The sequence below is a fragment of the Pseudophryne corroboree genome, chromosome 4 (assembly GCF_028390025.1).
Source record: "Pseudophryne corroboree isolate aPseCor3 chromosome 4, aPseCor3.hap2, whole genome shotgun sequence".
NCBI classification, from domain to species: domain Eukaryota; kingdom Metazoa; phylum Chordata; class Amphibia; order Anura; family Myobatrachidae; genus Pseudophryne; species Pseudophryne corroboree.
The window spans coordinates 492,303,489-492,319,162 of NC_086447.1; the positions used below are offsets into that span (position 1 = coordinate 492,303,489).

Below are 15,674 nucleotides of genomic sequence, written 5' to 3' on the forward strand. Positions count from 1 at the left end.
AGAATCAACGCAGACGAAGAGTAACTACAGGGCTGGTCTTGTTTTGCACAAAATGATTTTGCAGCCGCTCTGCTGCACAAGCGTTCGCACTTCTGCAAAGCAAAAATACACTCCTTGGTGGGTGGCGACAATGCATTTGCGCAGCTGCTAAAAGTAGCTAGCGAGCGATCAACTCGGAATGACCCCCATAATGAATATAAAACAGGTATCTACCACTGCACACACTAGGAGCTACAAAAATACAACTGTGTAATATGTTCACCCAACATACGTGACATTCCCAGAGAAATTGAAAATTTTACATATTCTTCGGAGCATCCTGAACGAGGACTTTTTTCATTGGATGTAATGTATATGTGAACTTTGTTAATGGTGAGCGCGAAATATTTAACTGTTATCCATTTTATACAATAGTAAGAAATATAAGATGGATAAATGCCTGTACCATGTGATTCAGAGATTATGTAATGGTATGGAGCAGACAGTTTCTTAGAAGATGAAAAAGATTCAGCAGAGAACTGTACACGCCATGCCCTGACAATAACAACAATGTTATATACGGAACCTCATCTGGTTCAGTTATCTGCTGTATTCTACGCTGCTACTATTTATCTGTATGCTTCAGAAAGGATAGAATCATGAATAATATTTGATAAAATATGTTCTATTCTATTATGCTTTTAAATGTGTGGTATGGTAATTAATTAATCAAAAACAAAATGTCAAATCAGAGTTATTCTAGTTCTTTCATGGATTTGGAATTGCGTGTGCAGGTTCACATTATCTCCTCAAGAGCCTTGGACACTCAGTCTAGCCTGTGATATCTCATGTTCACCCAATTAGCTTGCTCCTTGACAACACTGTTATCTAGGTAATGATAGCCATTGTTGCTAATGTTTTGTAGTGCAGTAAGAAGTTACATTGCTCTATACAGAAGTTGCAGAAGGAAAAGGTAATGAAGAACTCCTCCTACAAAGTATTAGACAATACAGCAACACATACAACAACTGTACTTTCCTTAGCCATGTTTAAATATACAATGTATTAAGCCACGAAATATCACATTGGATATATGAGGACATCACACATAAGTTTTTTATTTTTAGTATTTATTAAATAAATAAATAAATAAAAAATATTACAAAGTATAAACATTAAAAACACTGTAATCTTGAAACAGTTCCCTGAAAACGGTAGACCAAGTAGTGAGTGACAGGGAGGTGGCTTAGCGCACGCATGGAGATGGTCTTGCCAGAGCAATCCTCAAAATATAAAGCCACTCCACAAGTATGGACTTCTGGGAAGGAGCTGGAGTAGGCACCGGCTGTTGGAAGTTTGATATCTCCAGAACCCTGACCCCCAGACCAGGGGTGTATCTTCCTATTGGCCAGGATGGCACTTGCCAGGGGCGCCGGCCAAGAGGGGGGCGCTGCCCGGCAGTGCCACCCGCGCCAGGGGGTAGAATGACATAGTAGTTCTCACTGAGTTCATCCCTTAGCAGTGCTCATCAACTGCCGAACTCTCAGTAGCTTATTGCACTCTGACACTCTCTGTGACTACAGTCACAATGATGGTGAATATAGCCAGGGAGCCGGGCACTTCCAAGTATGGGGAGGGGGCGAGGCACCTCCTCTTCCTCATCCGCTCCCCTTCTCATTGGTCCCACGTGGTCTATCACCATACACCAGTAACTACAATCAGCACCAGTCAGCAGTGCAGCATGAGCATACCTGTACATTTTCTGTGATACCGTAGCTGCACTGAATTGTCTATCCTGGCAGTCTGGATCACAGCTTACAAAGAGCTCTGTATGGAGAGGTATCTAGACCAGTGACTGCCTGTCCAGCTGTGTTGAGACTACAAGTCCCAGCACACCTTGTCAATTGGATTTGCTGGGACATGTAGTGCAATCACACCTAGAGAGGGTTTTTTTTTACTGTATGCATGTGTGCATATATCCCCTCGGTGTCCCTGTCCGCACCCTCCTTGTAATTCCCCCTTAGTGTCACTGCCCGTACCATCCCTCTAACTGCCCCTTCAGTGACCCTGCCCACACACTCCTGTAATTCCCTTTCAGTGTCCCTACCCACACCCTAACTGTAATTCCCCCTCAGTGTCCCTACCTGCACCCTTCCCATAATTCCCTCTCAGTATCCCTACCCGCACCCTAACCGTAATTCCCCCTCAGTGTCCCTACCCGCACCCTTCCCATAATTCCCTCTCAGTATCCCTACCCGCACCCTAACCGTAATTCCCCCTCAGTGTCCCTACCCGCACCCTCCCCGTAATTCCCTCTTAGTGTCCCTACCTGCACCCTAACTGTAATTCCCCCTCAGTGTCCCTACCTGCACCCTCCCCGTAATTCCCTCAGTGTCCCTGCCTGCGCACTCCTCGTAATTCCCCCTCAGTGTCCTTGCCTGCACACTACTCGTAATTCCCCCTCAGTCTCCCTGCCTGCACCCTCCCCGTAATTCCCTCTCAGTGTCCCTACCCGCACCCTAATCGTAATTCCCTCTCAGTGTCCCTACCCGCACCCTCCCTGTAATTCCATCAGTGTCCCTGCCTGCGCACTCCTCGCAATTCCCCCTCAGTGTCCCTGCCTGCGCACTCTTCGTAATTCCCCCTCAGTGTCCCTGCCTGCACACTCCTCGTAATTCCCCCTCAGTCTTCCTGCCAGCACCCTCCTCATAATTCCCTCTGTGTCCTTACCAGCACCCTAACCGTAATTCCCCCTCAGTGTCCCTACGAGCACCCTAACCGTAATTCCCTTAGTGTCTCTGCCTGCACCCTCCCCATAATTCCCTCTCATTGTCCATACCCGCACCCTCCCCGTAATTCTCTCTCATTGTCCATACCCGCACCCTAACCGTAATTCCCCCTCAGTGTTCCTGCCTGCACACTCCTCGTAATTCCCCCTCAGTCTCCCTGCCTGCACCCTCCCCGTAATTTCATCTTAGTGTCCCTGCCCGCACCCACCTCGTAATTCCTCCTCAGTGTTCCTGCCTGCACCCTCCCTGTAATTCCATCTCAGTGTCTCTGCCCGCACCATCCCCGTAATTCCTCTTCAGCAGGGCCGTAACTAGGTGTGTGCCAGCGGTGCCTGGCACACAGCGCACATGCAATGTGGGCGCAGTACAGCTGGTAACACCCATAGTTCCACAATGCAATGTGAGCCTGTGGTAGTTAAAGTGCAGCCGCGGGCAGTAAAGCCCTGCCCCCACCCTCAGAAACCAGAGCTTACAGTACAGCCAGACCACTCGCCCCCCCCTCCACCAGAGGTTATAATGAGTAGCGGCAATACTGCCCGATCCCCTCCACTGCCGCCACCATAGGTTAAAAGTGAGCTGCGGGTTGCTGTAGTGCCCGATCCTCCCCTCACCTCGCACCCGCTCCTGCCAGAGTTACAATGCAGTGCATACAATGGCAACCCGGCAGTCACGTCCTCCCCCTCCTGTCTGGTGGTTACAGTGACAATCTTCTGCACTCCTGTAGACCTGTACTCCCAGGGGACATGCCGGCTAAAAATCTCTAGATCTACAACCACACACAGCCGCAGTGAGCGGCCAGCGAGATCCTGGACTGCACCTAAGCAGCCCCTCTGCCCCAGCCTCTGCTTGTCAGTGAGTGGCCTGGTCTCCGGGCAATGGATTGACAGTGTCCCATGAGATCAGGATCATGCAGCAGCCACACAACTACAACTGGGTGAACAGAACAGCAGCAAGTGGTGGGGACTCTTCATGTCGGCCGTTAGAAAGTTGAGAGAAGTGCCTGTGTCCTCATTCTGTGGAACCACAAGTCCCATCATGCACTGACAGACATTACATGATAGAGCATGCTTGTACTTGTGGTTCCACCATAGCTGGAGAGCAGACATTGCCTACCTCCGAGTTCTCATGATTTTTGTACAGGGCCGTAGCTAGGTGTGTGCCGAATGTTCTCGGCCCACAGTACATAGGCACTGAGGACAGAGAACTGGCACGTAATGTGTAAAAGGGAGCTCTGCCTGCTGTAACGTGTAAAAGGCTGCTCTGCCTGCCTTAATGTGTAAAAGGGAGCTCAGCCTGCCGTAACTTGTAAAAAAGAGCTCTGCCTGCCGTAACGTGTAAAAGGGAGCTCTGCCTGCCGTAACGTGTAAAAGGGAGCTCTGCCTGCCGTAATGTGTAAAAGGTAGCTCTGCCTGCTGTAATGTGTAAAAGGGGGCTCTACCTGCCGTAATTTGTAATAGGGGCTCTATCTGCCGTAATGTGTAAAAGGGGCTCTACCTGGAATAATGTGTAAAATGGGGCTCTACCTGACGTGATGTGTGTAAGTGGCGTCATTTGATTAATGGAGACCACTGTGCAGCGTAAAATGAATTGGTAATATTTTGTGGACACGCCCCTTCCACATAAAACCACACCCCTATAGTTTTGGCGCACACCTACAGCGCGCACTGGCCCTATTTTAAATATGAAGGGGGGGGGGGCTGAGCCTGTTTCTTGCACACAGCGCTAAAATGTCTAGTTACGGCACTGCTCCTCAGTGTCCCTGCCTGCACCCTCCCCATAATTCCATCTCAGTTTTCCTGCCCGCACACCCTTTGTAATTCTTCCTCAGTGTCCCTGCCTGCACCCTCCATGTAATTCTCCCTCAGTGTTCCTGATCTCAGCTTCCCTGTGACTCCCCCCTCAGTGTCCCTGTCGCACACTCCTGTAATTCCCTATCAGTGTCCCTTCCCACACCCTCCCTGTAATTGTCCCTCAGTGTCCCTGACCTCAGCCTCCCTGTAGCCCCTCCCTCTTATTTTCCCTACCCGAACCCTCCCTGTAATTCCCCCTTAGTGTCCCTGACCTCCGTCTCCCTGAGACTCCCCGCTCAGTGTCCCTGCCCACACCCTCCTGTAATTCCACCTCAGTGTCCCTGCCTGTACCCTCCCTGTAATTTCCCCTCAGTGTCTTTGCCCACACCCTCCCTGTAATTGCCCCTCAGTGTCCCTGACCTCAGCCTCCCTATAAGCCGCCCACCTCATTGTCCCTACCCGCACCCTCCCTGTAACTCCTCCCTCTGTGTCCCTGGGTGGGGGAAGTGGGGGGCGCCAGTTCCTTACTTTGCCAGGGGCGCTCAGACCCCAAGATACACCTCTGCCCCAGACACAAGCCTCCAAACCTCAGGTATCAAGCAACCAGGACACAGTCTGAAGAAAATTCTAAGTATGAAGGAACCGGAGATATCTGCTGACGAGCTAGCAAAACTATACCCGGGCTGTGACGTCTCTGCTTAGAAGTGCAGCCCTGCACCCTCCATACAGCCCCACCCCTCCAGACACCCCTGAATGCCAATCAGGATCTTGTATGGACGACCCGTGAGTAAAATCCTGGGTCGCACGAATCACACATAACCCAGGTTGTCCACCAGGGGCGTAATTCCCGGTAAAAACCATGGTCAATAGCAGGGGCGCCGACCCAGGAACATGTCGGTGCTTTCAGACTTAAGCGAGGTCTGAGTAGTTTGGCCAAGCCCTGGCAAAAACTTGGCATTCTCGCTATGTTTGAAAGGGACTTAATAGACTATTTTATCTATTGCCATATTTACTAAGCGTCACCCTCTACAACCTAGTGCTTCTGATCATGTTTATAGTCAAAGCCTTTAGAAGACAGGGAGAAGTCTTAAATCTGTCAAAAACACCAGTTTTCTCCTGAAAAAGTGCTTAACTCCCAATAACAAATAAGGACCGAAGGATGTGAAAAAAAACTTTTCAAGAAATATGGCAGAATGTTGTAAGCTCTTAGAGGTTCCCTGCAGTTCTGTTATGACACTGAAGAAAACAGCATAATTTATCCACCCCTGCAACATCAAAATAATAAGTCTTTGTGTTTTATTCCACTATAGGGATAGTGGGGGTAATTCAGACCTGATCATGGGGGTCATTCAGAGTTGTTCGCTCGTTATTTTTTTCTTGCAACGGAGCGATTAGTCGCTAATGCGCATGCGCAATGTCTGCAGTGCGACTGCGCCAAGTAAATTTGCTATGCAGTTAGGTATTTTACTCACGGCATTACGAGATTTTTTCTTCGTTCTGGTGATTGTAATGTGATTGACAGGAAGTGGGTGTTTCTGGGCGGAAACAGGACGTTTTATGGGTGTGTGCGAAAAAACGCTACCGTTTCTGGGAAAAACGCGGGAGTGGCTGGAGAAACGGAGGAGTGTCTGGGCGAACGCTGGGTGTGTTTGTGACGTCAAACCAGGAACGACAAGCACTGAACTGATCGCAGATGCCGAGTAAGTGTGGAGCTACTCAGAAACTGCTAAGAAGTGTCTATTTGCAAGTTTGCTAATCTTTCGTTCGCAATTTTGATAAGCTAAGATTCACTCCCAGTAGGCGGCGGCTTAGCGTGTGCAAAGCTGCTAAAAGCAGCTTGCGAGCGAACAACTCGGAATGACCCCCCATAGCAGCAGATTTGTTAGCAGTTGGGCAAAACCATGAGCAATGAAGGGGGGAGGGGATGCAGATAAAACATGTGCACAGAGAGTTAGATTGGGGAGGGTGTGTTCCAACTGAAATCTAAATTGCAGTGTAAAAATAAAGCAGCCAGTATTTACTCTGCACAGAAACAAAATAACCCACCCAAATCAGCTCTCGCTGCACATGTTATATCTGCAGTAGCGGATCTTGACACGGGCAAGCAGGACTTTTGCCAGGGGCGCCGCCTTCCGGAGGGTGCCGGCGACATCCGGAGGGCGCCGCACCATGGCAAGATCCGCTACTGCTGTGCTGCCCGCTGTGTCCCCCTGTGAAGGGAACTAGACGCTACGCGTCTAGTTTCCCTTCATGGAGAGGACCTTTGCTGTGCAGTGCGCAATGATGTCATTGCGCACTACTCAGCATTTCAGCGGCGCTACTCTACTGTACAGGGGGTGTAACTGACCACACCCCCTGTATGAATCCACGCCCCTATTTCCCACCCGGGGCGCACAAAGGGCTAGAACCGGCCCTGTATATCTGCTCCCCTGCAATGCACATGGTTTTGCCCAACTGCTAACAACTTTGCTGCTATGATCAGGTCTGAATTTCCCCCAATAATATTTATATTGTAGTGAACAGTTTTAAACCACCTCATACATAGGACATTTATATATAGTTTATCATGTGTCCCAGTGTTCATATGCAGTGTCAGAATAGAGCATGAAGCAGTATGGGCCAGTGCTTGTGAGGCTTTGCCAACAATTAGAGAGGACATAACCTGCAGACAACACGGATACTACAGTGCCCATATATGTTAACCCTACAGCATAATTGCATTGGCAGGAGGGTGGCTTCTGTAGAATCAAACCAAGTTTCTGTAGAATCAAACCAAGCACCCATGTTTATCCATGTGCCTGCTGTATCAGGTAAAATGGCCCTCTAATAGAGTAACAATATATAATGCAGGTGCACAGTCTGGAACCTGACATTAGAGGAGGTTTTGTGGAGCACCAGGGATTTCCCCTGTAACACTATGGGCCAGTCCAGCCCTGTTTTTGCTATCATTGGAAAACTCTGAAAACAGATTAATAAAATATGCACATTTTAAACCAATTCAGGTCTTGAACATACTGTGTTAAAAGATAATACAATTTACTTATTGCATTAGTAATGAGGTATCAAGTATCAAGACTGTAAACATGAAGAATCAATCTACTATCATTAATGTAACCAGAATTATTGAAGAAAACAACAAATGCAATGGTTTCATTAAATTCTATGCTGTGACTCATGACTTTATCTTCCAACAGCAGTAAGAGAACATTCCACATGAGGTGGATTTCCAACAGAAAATCGGTAGACAGTGAAGTAGAAAGATGGAAAATAGACCTTACATGAATGGCCTATAGATAATCATATCTAAATGACTGCATAAAATACAAATAGTTGAACCTAAAACACACACACACATACACGCACGCACGCACACGCACACATACCTTGTCAGCTTTTTCTTCTGGCTCATCTTCATTTAAGAATTCACGTTTTGGATATGGAATCTGACAGCCTGCAAATACACTGATAAAATGCAGTAAATTAACCTAGATCATATTAGTATAATAATCCTATACCTTCTACAGTTGTGTCTTAGAAGTTTAATTTAACCTCTATCCTAAATATGAGGCGATACATTTCCTGTATGAGCACTATGAGCCCCTTTCACACAACTTAAAGAGAGATATCCTAATAAGTATGGTGATTTACAAGCACGGTAATAATGATCTTTTTAGCCCAATAAAGCTATCAGGCTATCCAATTACAGCCCGTTTGTACCATGCGGTAAATCATCCGTTATCGGCAAATAAAACATGGGCTCCGTGATAACATTACGGACCCATGTGTTTGTGTCCGATAACGGGTCTCCTGGGGCTCATTTTCAGGGGTTCTGCTTCGCCTGCCTGATGTAGAATCCCTGATAAGTGAACGCTTACAAGATAATTGGATAGCCCCGGGGGAAGCCGCTGGTCACACATACCCAACCCAATAGGATACCTTCAAAAGTGTGACTATCTGAATAACTGAGATACATGTAAATTATTATTTCCCTTGTAAAATAATTATTTTTATGCAAGGTTATGCATATTAGTTAGAGTACCCATGAATATGAATTCACAACATGTTGCCTAGAAACAAAAAGAGAGATGCATAAAAAGAATTATTAAACATTAAAGGCAGATGTTAGGTGCAAAAGGAGTGATTTAACTATGCTGTGAAAAACTTATGCGGGGCCAGCTTCATGTTTAAAATGTCTTTTCCACTGTCCATAATATTTAATAACACATTCTACAAAGGCGCCTCTTATCACATCCCTATGCAGGCAGATTGTTTCAATGTTATCATCAATGTCACTGGCACTGTTCTATATTTTTCTAGCCAAATGATGTAAGTGTAAGAACAGATACTAGGAATTCAATTGTTACCATGGGCTAATTGAACCCAAGGGCTACCCAATTAGCACTGAAGTCAGCCCGATGCTGGCACTTATCGCAGATATTTTTTTTGGACCTGCTGAGGTCCCCCAAAAAATCCCCAATAATTACCATGTTTCCGCAATCGTTACAGGAGCCAAAAGACTCAGGATGCAGACACAGAGATAAACAAAGAAATGTTTATGCCTGGCATTTCATGTTATATAAAATAGGATTTTTCCACTTATGTTAAATCCATTTCTCCCATTCCAATGGTGACACTGCTACATTGGGGTATAGAAGCTGACCCAGGAGTTAGGCACTTAATTCAGAAATTCACAAAATTCAGAAACTCCTCTCCTTCTACATCCAGTCCCTGCAAGGAACTTCAGTTATTAACTAAACACAACAGTATAGGAGAGATAAGATTAAACAAACAAGGATAATAAAAAGATAATAATTAAATACATGTAAAAGTGGAACACTCAAAAGCGTAAAAGGGTGGGGGCATAGTGTCCCCAACTGAAATCACAGAAACGCATTTAATGTATGTAAAAAAATACTGTTTTATCTTTCATCTTATAGAGAACACTGATAATATGGAAATGTTCCAAAGCTGTGGGTACACTCAGAAATTGCACTGCGCAAAACGTCTATCCCAAAAATAGGTTAATTGGATGGATAAACATTGAAAACTGTAAAATATTGTAAATGTATGGCCTGAAAGACCCGTTGGCTGTCCGACATAACTGCTTGGCATGGAATCTGTACTCTTTAATCAAGTAAGCACTCACTGATCTCGTAGATTGATATTCATCTGAACTGGCTTCCCTACCCTCATATATACCCTCTGAGTTACAGCCCTGATCAATCTGGCAATGCTTTGCATAGTTGACGGCCATCCCTTTTTTTGTGCACCATAGAGGACCAATAGGTCATCAGTCTTATGAACTGTTAAAGTTCTATTCAAGTAGATTCTCAGGACCCTGCTCAAATTTAATAAATTATTTCTCTATTCAGGAGAGTCATCCTGTCAAAGAGATGGAGTTGGACAAAATGATGTCCTGATTTATTTAGAATTATGATACAACTTTGACTGAATGGACCGTTTTTGTACGCAGGTCCTCATAAAATATACAAAGATTTGCATGACCGCACCCCCAATTCTAGTATAAATAAATATAGTATAATTATTTATACTAGAATAAATACTGCCTTCCACATAAAAACATTTAATTAACATTTAGGATGTTGCAAAGCTGTCAAAACCACATTATGCACCAATGAGGTATAATAGGAACATATGAAAACTATACATGCAGTAACCTTTGCAAAAACACCTAAATTTCTAGCATAAGAGACTACTACTATTGAAAGAAGAGTAATATGGCAGAGATCTGAACTTTTACAGACATGTCTTAAGACACTGTCAAGACCATCCTGCAAAGACAACAAAAGATGGGTCAATTAAAAATTAGATTTCTGAAAACACATTCTCTCCCGTCTAGAAAAAGTAAATTTTCCATACTCTATGATAACGTCTGGCTATATTGGATTTTCCAGCCTTACTAGCACAGAAATGCGTCAGTGTAGTGATTTAGCAGCACTTTATGCTCCTGCTTTCTCTTGACAAAACTGACCAGCAGGGACTTTGCTTTTCTGAGACTGTGGAATCCTGCACATATGGCCCGGAAACACTGGAGGGCCTCACACACATTAGCTGTAGAGTTCCTTAAGAACACTTTAATAGACTTTTGCTTTTACACCTCTTTGCATATAATCATAAATATTTCCCATGGGAGAACTTCATTTTACACTCTGCTGAAGCTCTAAGACTGTACTTATAAATTGATATTTGTGTACCACATAACCCTTATATTCTCTGCAGTTACACAAAGAAATGGTAGTGCATTTACAGTCTATAAATCTAATCAGTTATAAACGTGAGTATTGGTTTGATTTGTTATATTATTTTTATGTGCTGTTTTAATAAATTATTGTTACTTACAGTACATTGGAGATACTATTTCTTTAATCGCAGGTTTGTAATTTATATCTGTTCCAATTGTAAGTTCCCCTGCAGCTTTACTACAATACACATTACATGTGCTCCCTTCTTAAACCTCATGGGCTAAGGGCAAGTGTTGTTGTTTTCTATATCTATCCCTGCAGTAGAAGCTGCAGTCAGAGCTCCACATGCTAGCATCTAATGTTACTGTGGTCCAGTCTCAAATGGCCAAGTTGTCACCCTGTTAAGATGGGCTATTTTCATTCACCTGAAGAGAGAAACATGCCTGTGGGCACAAGCTGTTCTGCAGCATCGTCTAGCATTGATCAGTAGCTCTAAAAAATATAATTCTTTGGTCTTGAGTTAATATTGACTTCTGATGATGTGGATGAGGGACAACACATGGAGTGCATGATAGTAGGAGTGAGAGACAACCTGTTAGTGTTGTGTCCCATTGTTTTACCCGAGAAACAAAAGGAACAATATAGCAGACCCTTCAATCTAGTATCATTAACAGGGAGGAAGGAACTCTTACCATCTCTGGTCTGATTTTGTCCAATTCAAGCCAAAATACATTGCCCTCAAAAGTCAGAGACTCTACATCTGCTTCTGATGCTCATAAAAGTCAGAGTGTACACTGCACTGCAACCCCTATGGCTGAAATCCTGGACTCAATCAAACCTGTTTCATGGGTAGCATATCCAAATTATTTGGCTTCCTCTCTGATCACTATTAACAACTTCCATTAGAAATCTGTTCCAACCAATGCTGATGCCAAAATGGGTCTAAGAGTAGCTCCTGATGCCACATACAGTAAACTGACTTTAAAATGTAGTTCACATTTCCTAACCATGCTATCCTTCAGAGAGGCAGTATTCAGAAAAAATATGGGAGGAGAGTTGGAAAGACATGGAATGGGTGGATCCACCTTTAGCGAGGATTCCCACTTCTCAGTATCCCCACTAGGCAGATGGTAGAGAATGTGCAGCCTGTGCAAAACCTGACATTTTCTAAAAGACCTGTTTCAGTACTCAACAACTGAGCTGAAAGAACAGAAAGAAATGTCTTCTTTTTCCTTTTAATAAAAGAATCTGTGATTCCCCAGGGACATGTTAAGGTCTTAACGCACAACTAGAACTTAGTCCACAAATGCCTGTCTTCTAGTCTGATCCTCCTCAAACCACTTGAAGTAACTTCAAAGTCTGAATCCTCAGCAACTCACCTGCTTTTTGAGGGGACAGAATCTGGGCAGTATTTTTGCACTTACAAAGCTTGTGTGCAGAAGAGGATACAAATCTTTCCAATAAGGTAGACACAAAGCCTTGCAAATATTTTTGTCAGATTTTGAACTTAAGATGTCTCTACTTGTGCCAATGGCAAGGTCCATGAAGATCATTGCCTGATAACCTCTATTCTGAGGAATTGGCAGGGGAATATGGGTTGTGGTGGGAAATTAACTCCTTACAGCATGCAGAAAACCTTGTAAGCTCTGGAACAGATTAAGGGGTATATTAAATTAGGGCCGGATCCATTCCGACATGCATTTGGCAGAATGGATCCGACAACCCCTATTCAATCTCATCTCAATTCGACTTTTAAAAAGTCGAATTGAGATGAGGGACCCAGAGGAGAAGGGGGGGGGGGAGCCGTGGGGAGACTAGCAGGGACAGCCGTGGGCAGACGGAGGAGAGCAGCGTTACAGTAGCGCTGCAGAAAGATGTCTCACAGCCGCCCGACCTCACGGCAGTGTCCACCCGGCTCCAGCAAGCGTGACCTCACTTACTGGAGCCGGGTGGACGCTGCTGTGAGCAGCGCAGGTGTGAGACAACCTGCTGCAGCACTGTGCTGTAGCGCTTCTCTCCCCTGTATGCCCGCGGCTCTCCCCCGTCTCCCCTCCCTCTCCTCCTCTGGGTCCCACATCTCAGTCCGACATTTTTTTATGTCGGACTGAGATGGTCGAAAAGGGGGCCAAACACAAGTACGATCATGTGGATAGGCAGCTATTCCGCCGATCCACGTGCTTTCCGACAAGTCGAATTTCTCGACTTGTCGAATATATTGAATAGGTTGGAACCCCTTCCGGCCTAAAAAAAGTCGAAAACTGCCGTCTTTTCGATAGACGGCAGCTTTCGACGTCAATTGAATATACCCCTAAGTCGGCGATATTTGTCCACTCTGGTTCCGACATCTCAGCTGCTGTAGACATGTGTGGTCCACAGTCACCAGACATTTGGAACATATAAAACACATTACAGATTTCCCCCCATTAGAATTTGCACTGAAACTACTCCATTGCTCCTCATATCTGACAAGGTAGTAGGACAGCTGCAGTCTGCAATTCCCTGGTCTAAATCCTCTGAGGGAATGTTCAAATTTCCCCCTCGATAGAGCAACAGTGTTATTGCGAGGCATGGCAACTACATTCTTTGAGGAGAAATGTAAGAGCCAGCAAAGTAGTAAAAGTAATTGTAATAAAAGTAAAAACAATAATATAAAATATAGAAATAAATGTCTTAAGTCAAGTTGCCATAGGCAGCATTGCTCATAAGGATCGAATATTTAGAAAACATTCTTGGAAAGGAGGGGATAAAGAAGGGGAGAAGTCTCTAAATGTGTACAGATCCACATTAAGTCCTCACTCTTGGAACAGCCTCTATACCCTCAACAGAATGAAAGAGGAGAATGTTTTTTTTGTTGTTGTTTTTTTTCTTTCTTCAAATTAGATCAGAAATAATGATGTACTGTAGTTGAAACAAAGAATACATACTCAGATGTCGGCAGAGGATCCTCTTGGAAATAGAGATCCTGTAAAGCTTGTTCTGAGGTTATCCTTTTTGTGGGGTCCATAGTAAGAAGTTTTTGAAGCTGCATAAAATCAAGATTGCAGAAAACACTTAAAAATTAAGCAAAAAGTAATACACATTTAAAAACATACAGTAATTAATGTACCAAGCTCAAAACAGCACATAATCAGCTTTTCATTGCCCCTAGTATATTAAGATTTATTTATTTATTTATTTGTTAACTGTTTCTTATATAGCACAGCATATTCCGTTGCGCTTTACAATTAGAACAACAGTAATAGAACAAAACTGGGTAAAAGCAGACAGACATAAAAGTAGGAAGGCCCTGCTCACAAGCTTACAATCTATAGGGAAATAGGCATTGATACACAAAGATAGATGCTGTCTATTGCATAAAGGTCCACCAGTTTGCTAGGTTCTTAATGGGTTGTATGATATGATCACCCAAGAATGTTGGCCAAGTGTCAGGAGGCTGTGAGATTAGATAAGACATATGTGATATTAGGTGTACTGTACAGAGAGGATGTGATTAGAAAGAGAAGCACTGAAGGTTATGCGGGTGGGTCTGGAAATTGATAGACTTGTCTGAAGAGGTGAGTTTTCAGGGAACGGTTAAAGGTTTGGAGACTAGAGGTGAGTCTTATTGTGTGTGGAAGGGCATTCCACAGAGTGGGTGAAGCCCAGATAAAGTCATGTAATTTTGAGTGTGTACAAGTGATGCGTGTGGATGAGAGACGCAGATCTTGTGCAGAGCGGAGAGGTCAGGTAGGGAGATATTTTGAGATGAGTGAAGAGATGTATGTTGGTGCAGGTTAGTTAATAGCCTTGTATGTAAGTAAGAGTATTTTATATTTAATACGGTAGAATACCGTTAACCAACGGAGGGACTGACAGAGCGGATATGCAGACTATGAATGTCTAGTGAGGAAAATTAGCCTCGCAGCTGCATTCAAAATGGATTGTAGTGGTGAGAGCCTATGTTTGGGAAGACCAGTCAGGAGACTATTACAATAATCAATGCGGGAGATAATGAGAGCATGGATTAGAGTTTTAGCAGTGTCTTGTGTAAGATATGGTCGCATTTTGGATCAGTTTCTTAGATGTATGTAACATGATCTTGAGACAGATTGAATGTGGGGAACAAAGGACAGTTCAGAATCAAGAATGACACCTAGGCAGCGAGCTTGCGGGGTAGGGATGATTGCTGAGCAGAGGCGTATCTAGGCTAGGGCGAGTGGGGCACGTGTCCTGGGCGCCTTGGCAGGCCCAGGAGAGGGGGGCGCCGCCGCCGGCCAGGGCGTCATGCCCCACTCGCCCCCGTCACGCCGAAAGCCGAAATGTGCGGGGAGGAGAGCGCACCGTCTCTCCCTCCCCTCACCGCCGCTGAAAGCCCTAACAGCGCTGCTGTGTCCGGCCTCCGGCGGCGTTAGCCAATCAGAGCTTGCGGACCGGCTCCTGATTGGCTGCCGGTCCGCGAGCTCTGATTGGCTAGCGAACCGGCGCCACACAGCCGCCGGAGACCTGTCCTGGAGCGGTGAGGGGAAGGAGAGGCGCTCTCCTCCCCTCACATAGAACAAGCGGCGCCGCCGCGCCGGTGACTCGGTAAGTGACTGGGGGGAGGGGGGGGAGAGAGCACAGTGGGGCATGTAACTGGCACAGTGGGGCATGTATCAGGCACAGTATGGGGCATGTATCTGGCACAGTGAGGTATGTAACTGGCACAGTGGGGCATTGTATCTGGCACTGTGGGACAATGTAACTGGCACTGTGGGGCATGTATCTGGCACTGTGGGGCATTGTATCTGGCACTGTGGGGCATTGTATCTGGCACTGTGGGACAATGTAACTGGCACTGTGGGGCATGTATCTGGCACTGTGGGGCATTGTATCTGGCACTGTGGGGCAATGTAACCGGCACTGTGGGGCATGTATCCGGTACTGTGGGGGATTGT

General features: G+C 45.3%; 1 protein-coding gene across 2 annotated transcripts in view; it reads right to left on the reverse strand.

Annotated features, from left to right (window-relative positions):
- The window catches only part of CDK19 (cyclin dependent kinase 19), a 589,804-nt gene that overhangs the window by 36,795 nt on the left and 537,335 nt on the right, over positions 1-15,674 (reverse strand). For both annotated transcript variants that reach the window (XM_063917135.1, XM_063917136.1), the window contains exons 10-11: positions 13,686-13,783; positions 7,942-8,020 (exon numbers count right to left, since the gene is read on the reverse strand). In XM_063917135.1, the coding sequence (XP_063773205.1) occupies positions 7,942-8,020; positions 13,686-13,783 (177 nt within the window). The remainder of the gene's footprint in view (positions 1-7,941; positions 8,021-13,685; positions 13,784-15,674) is intronic.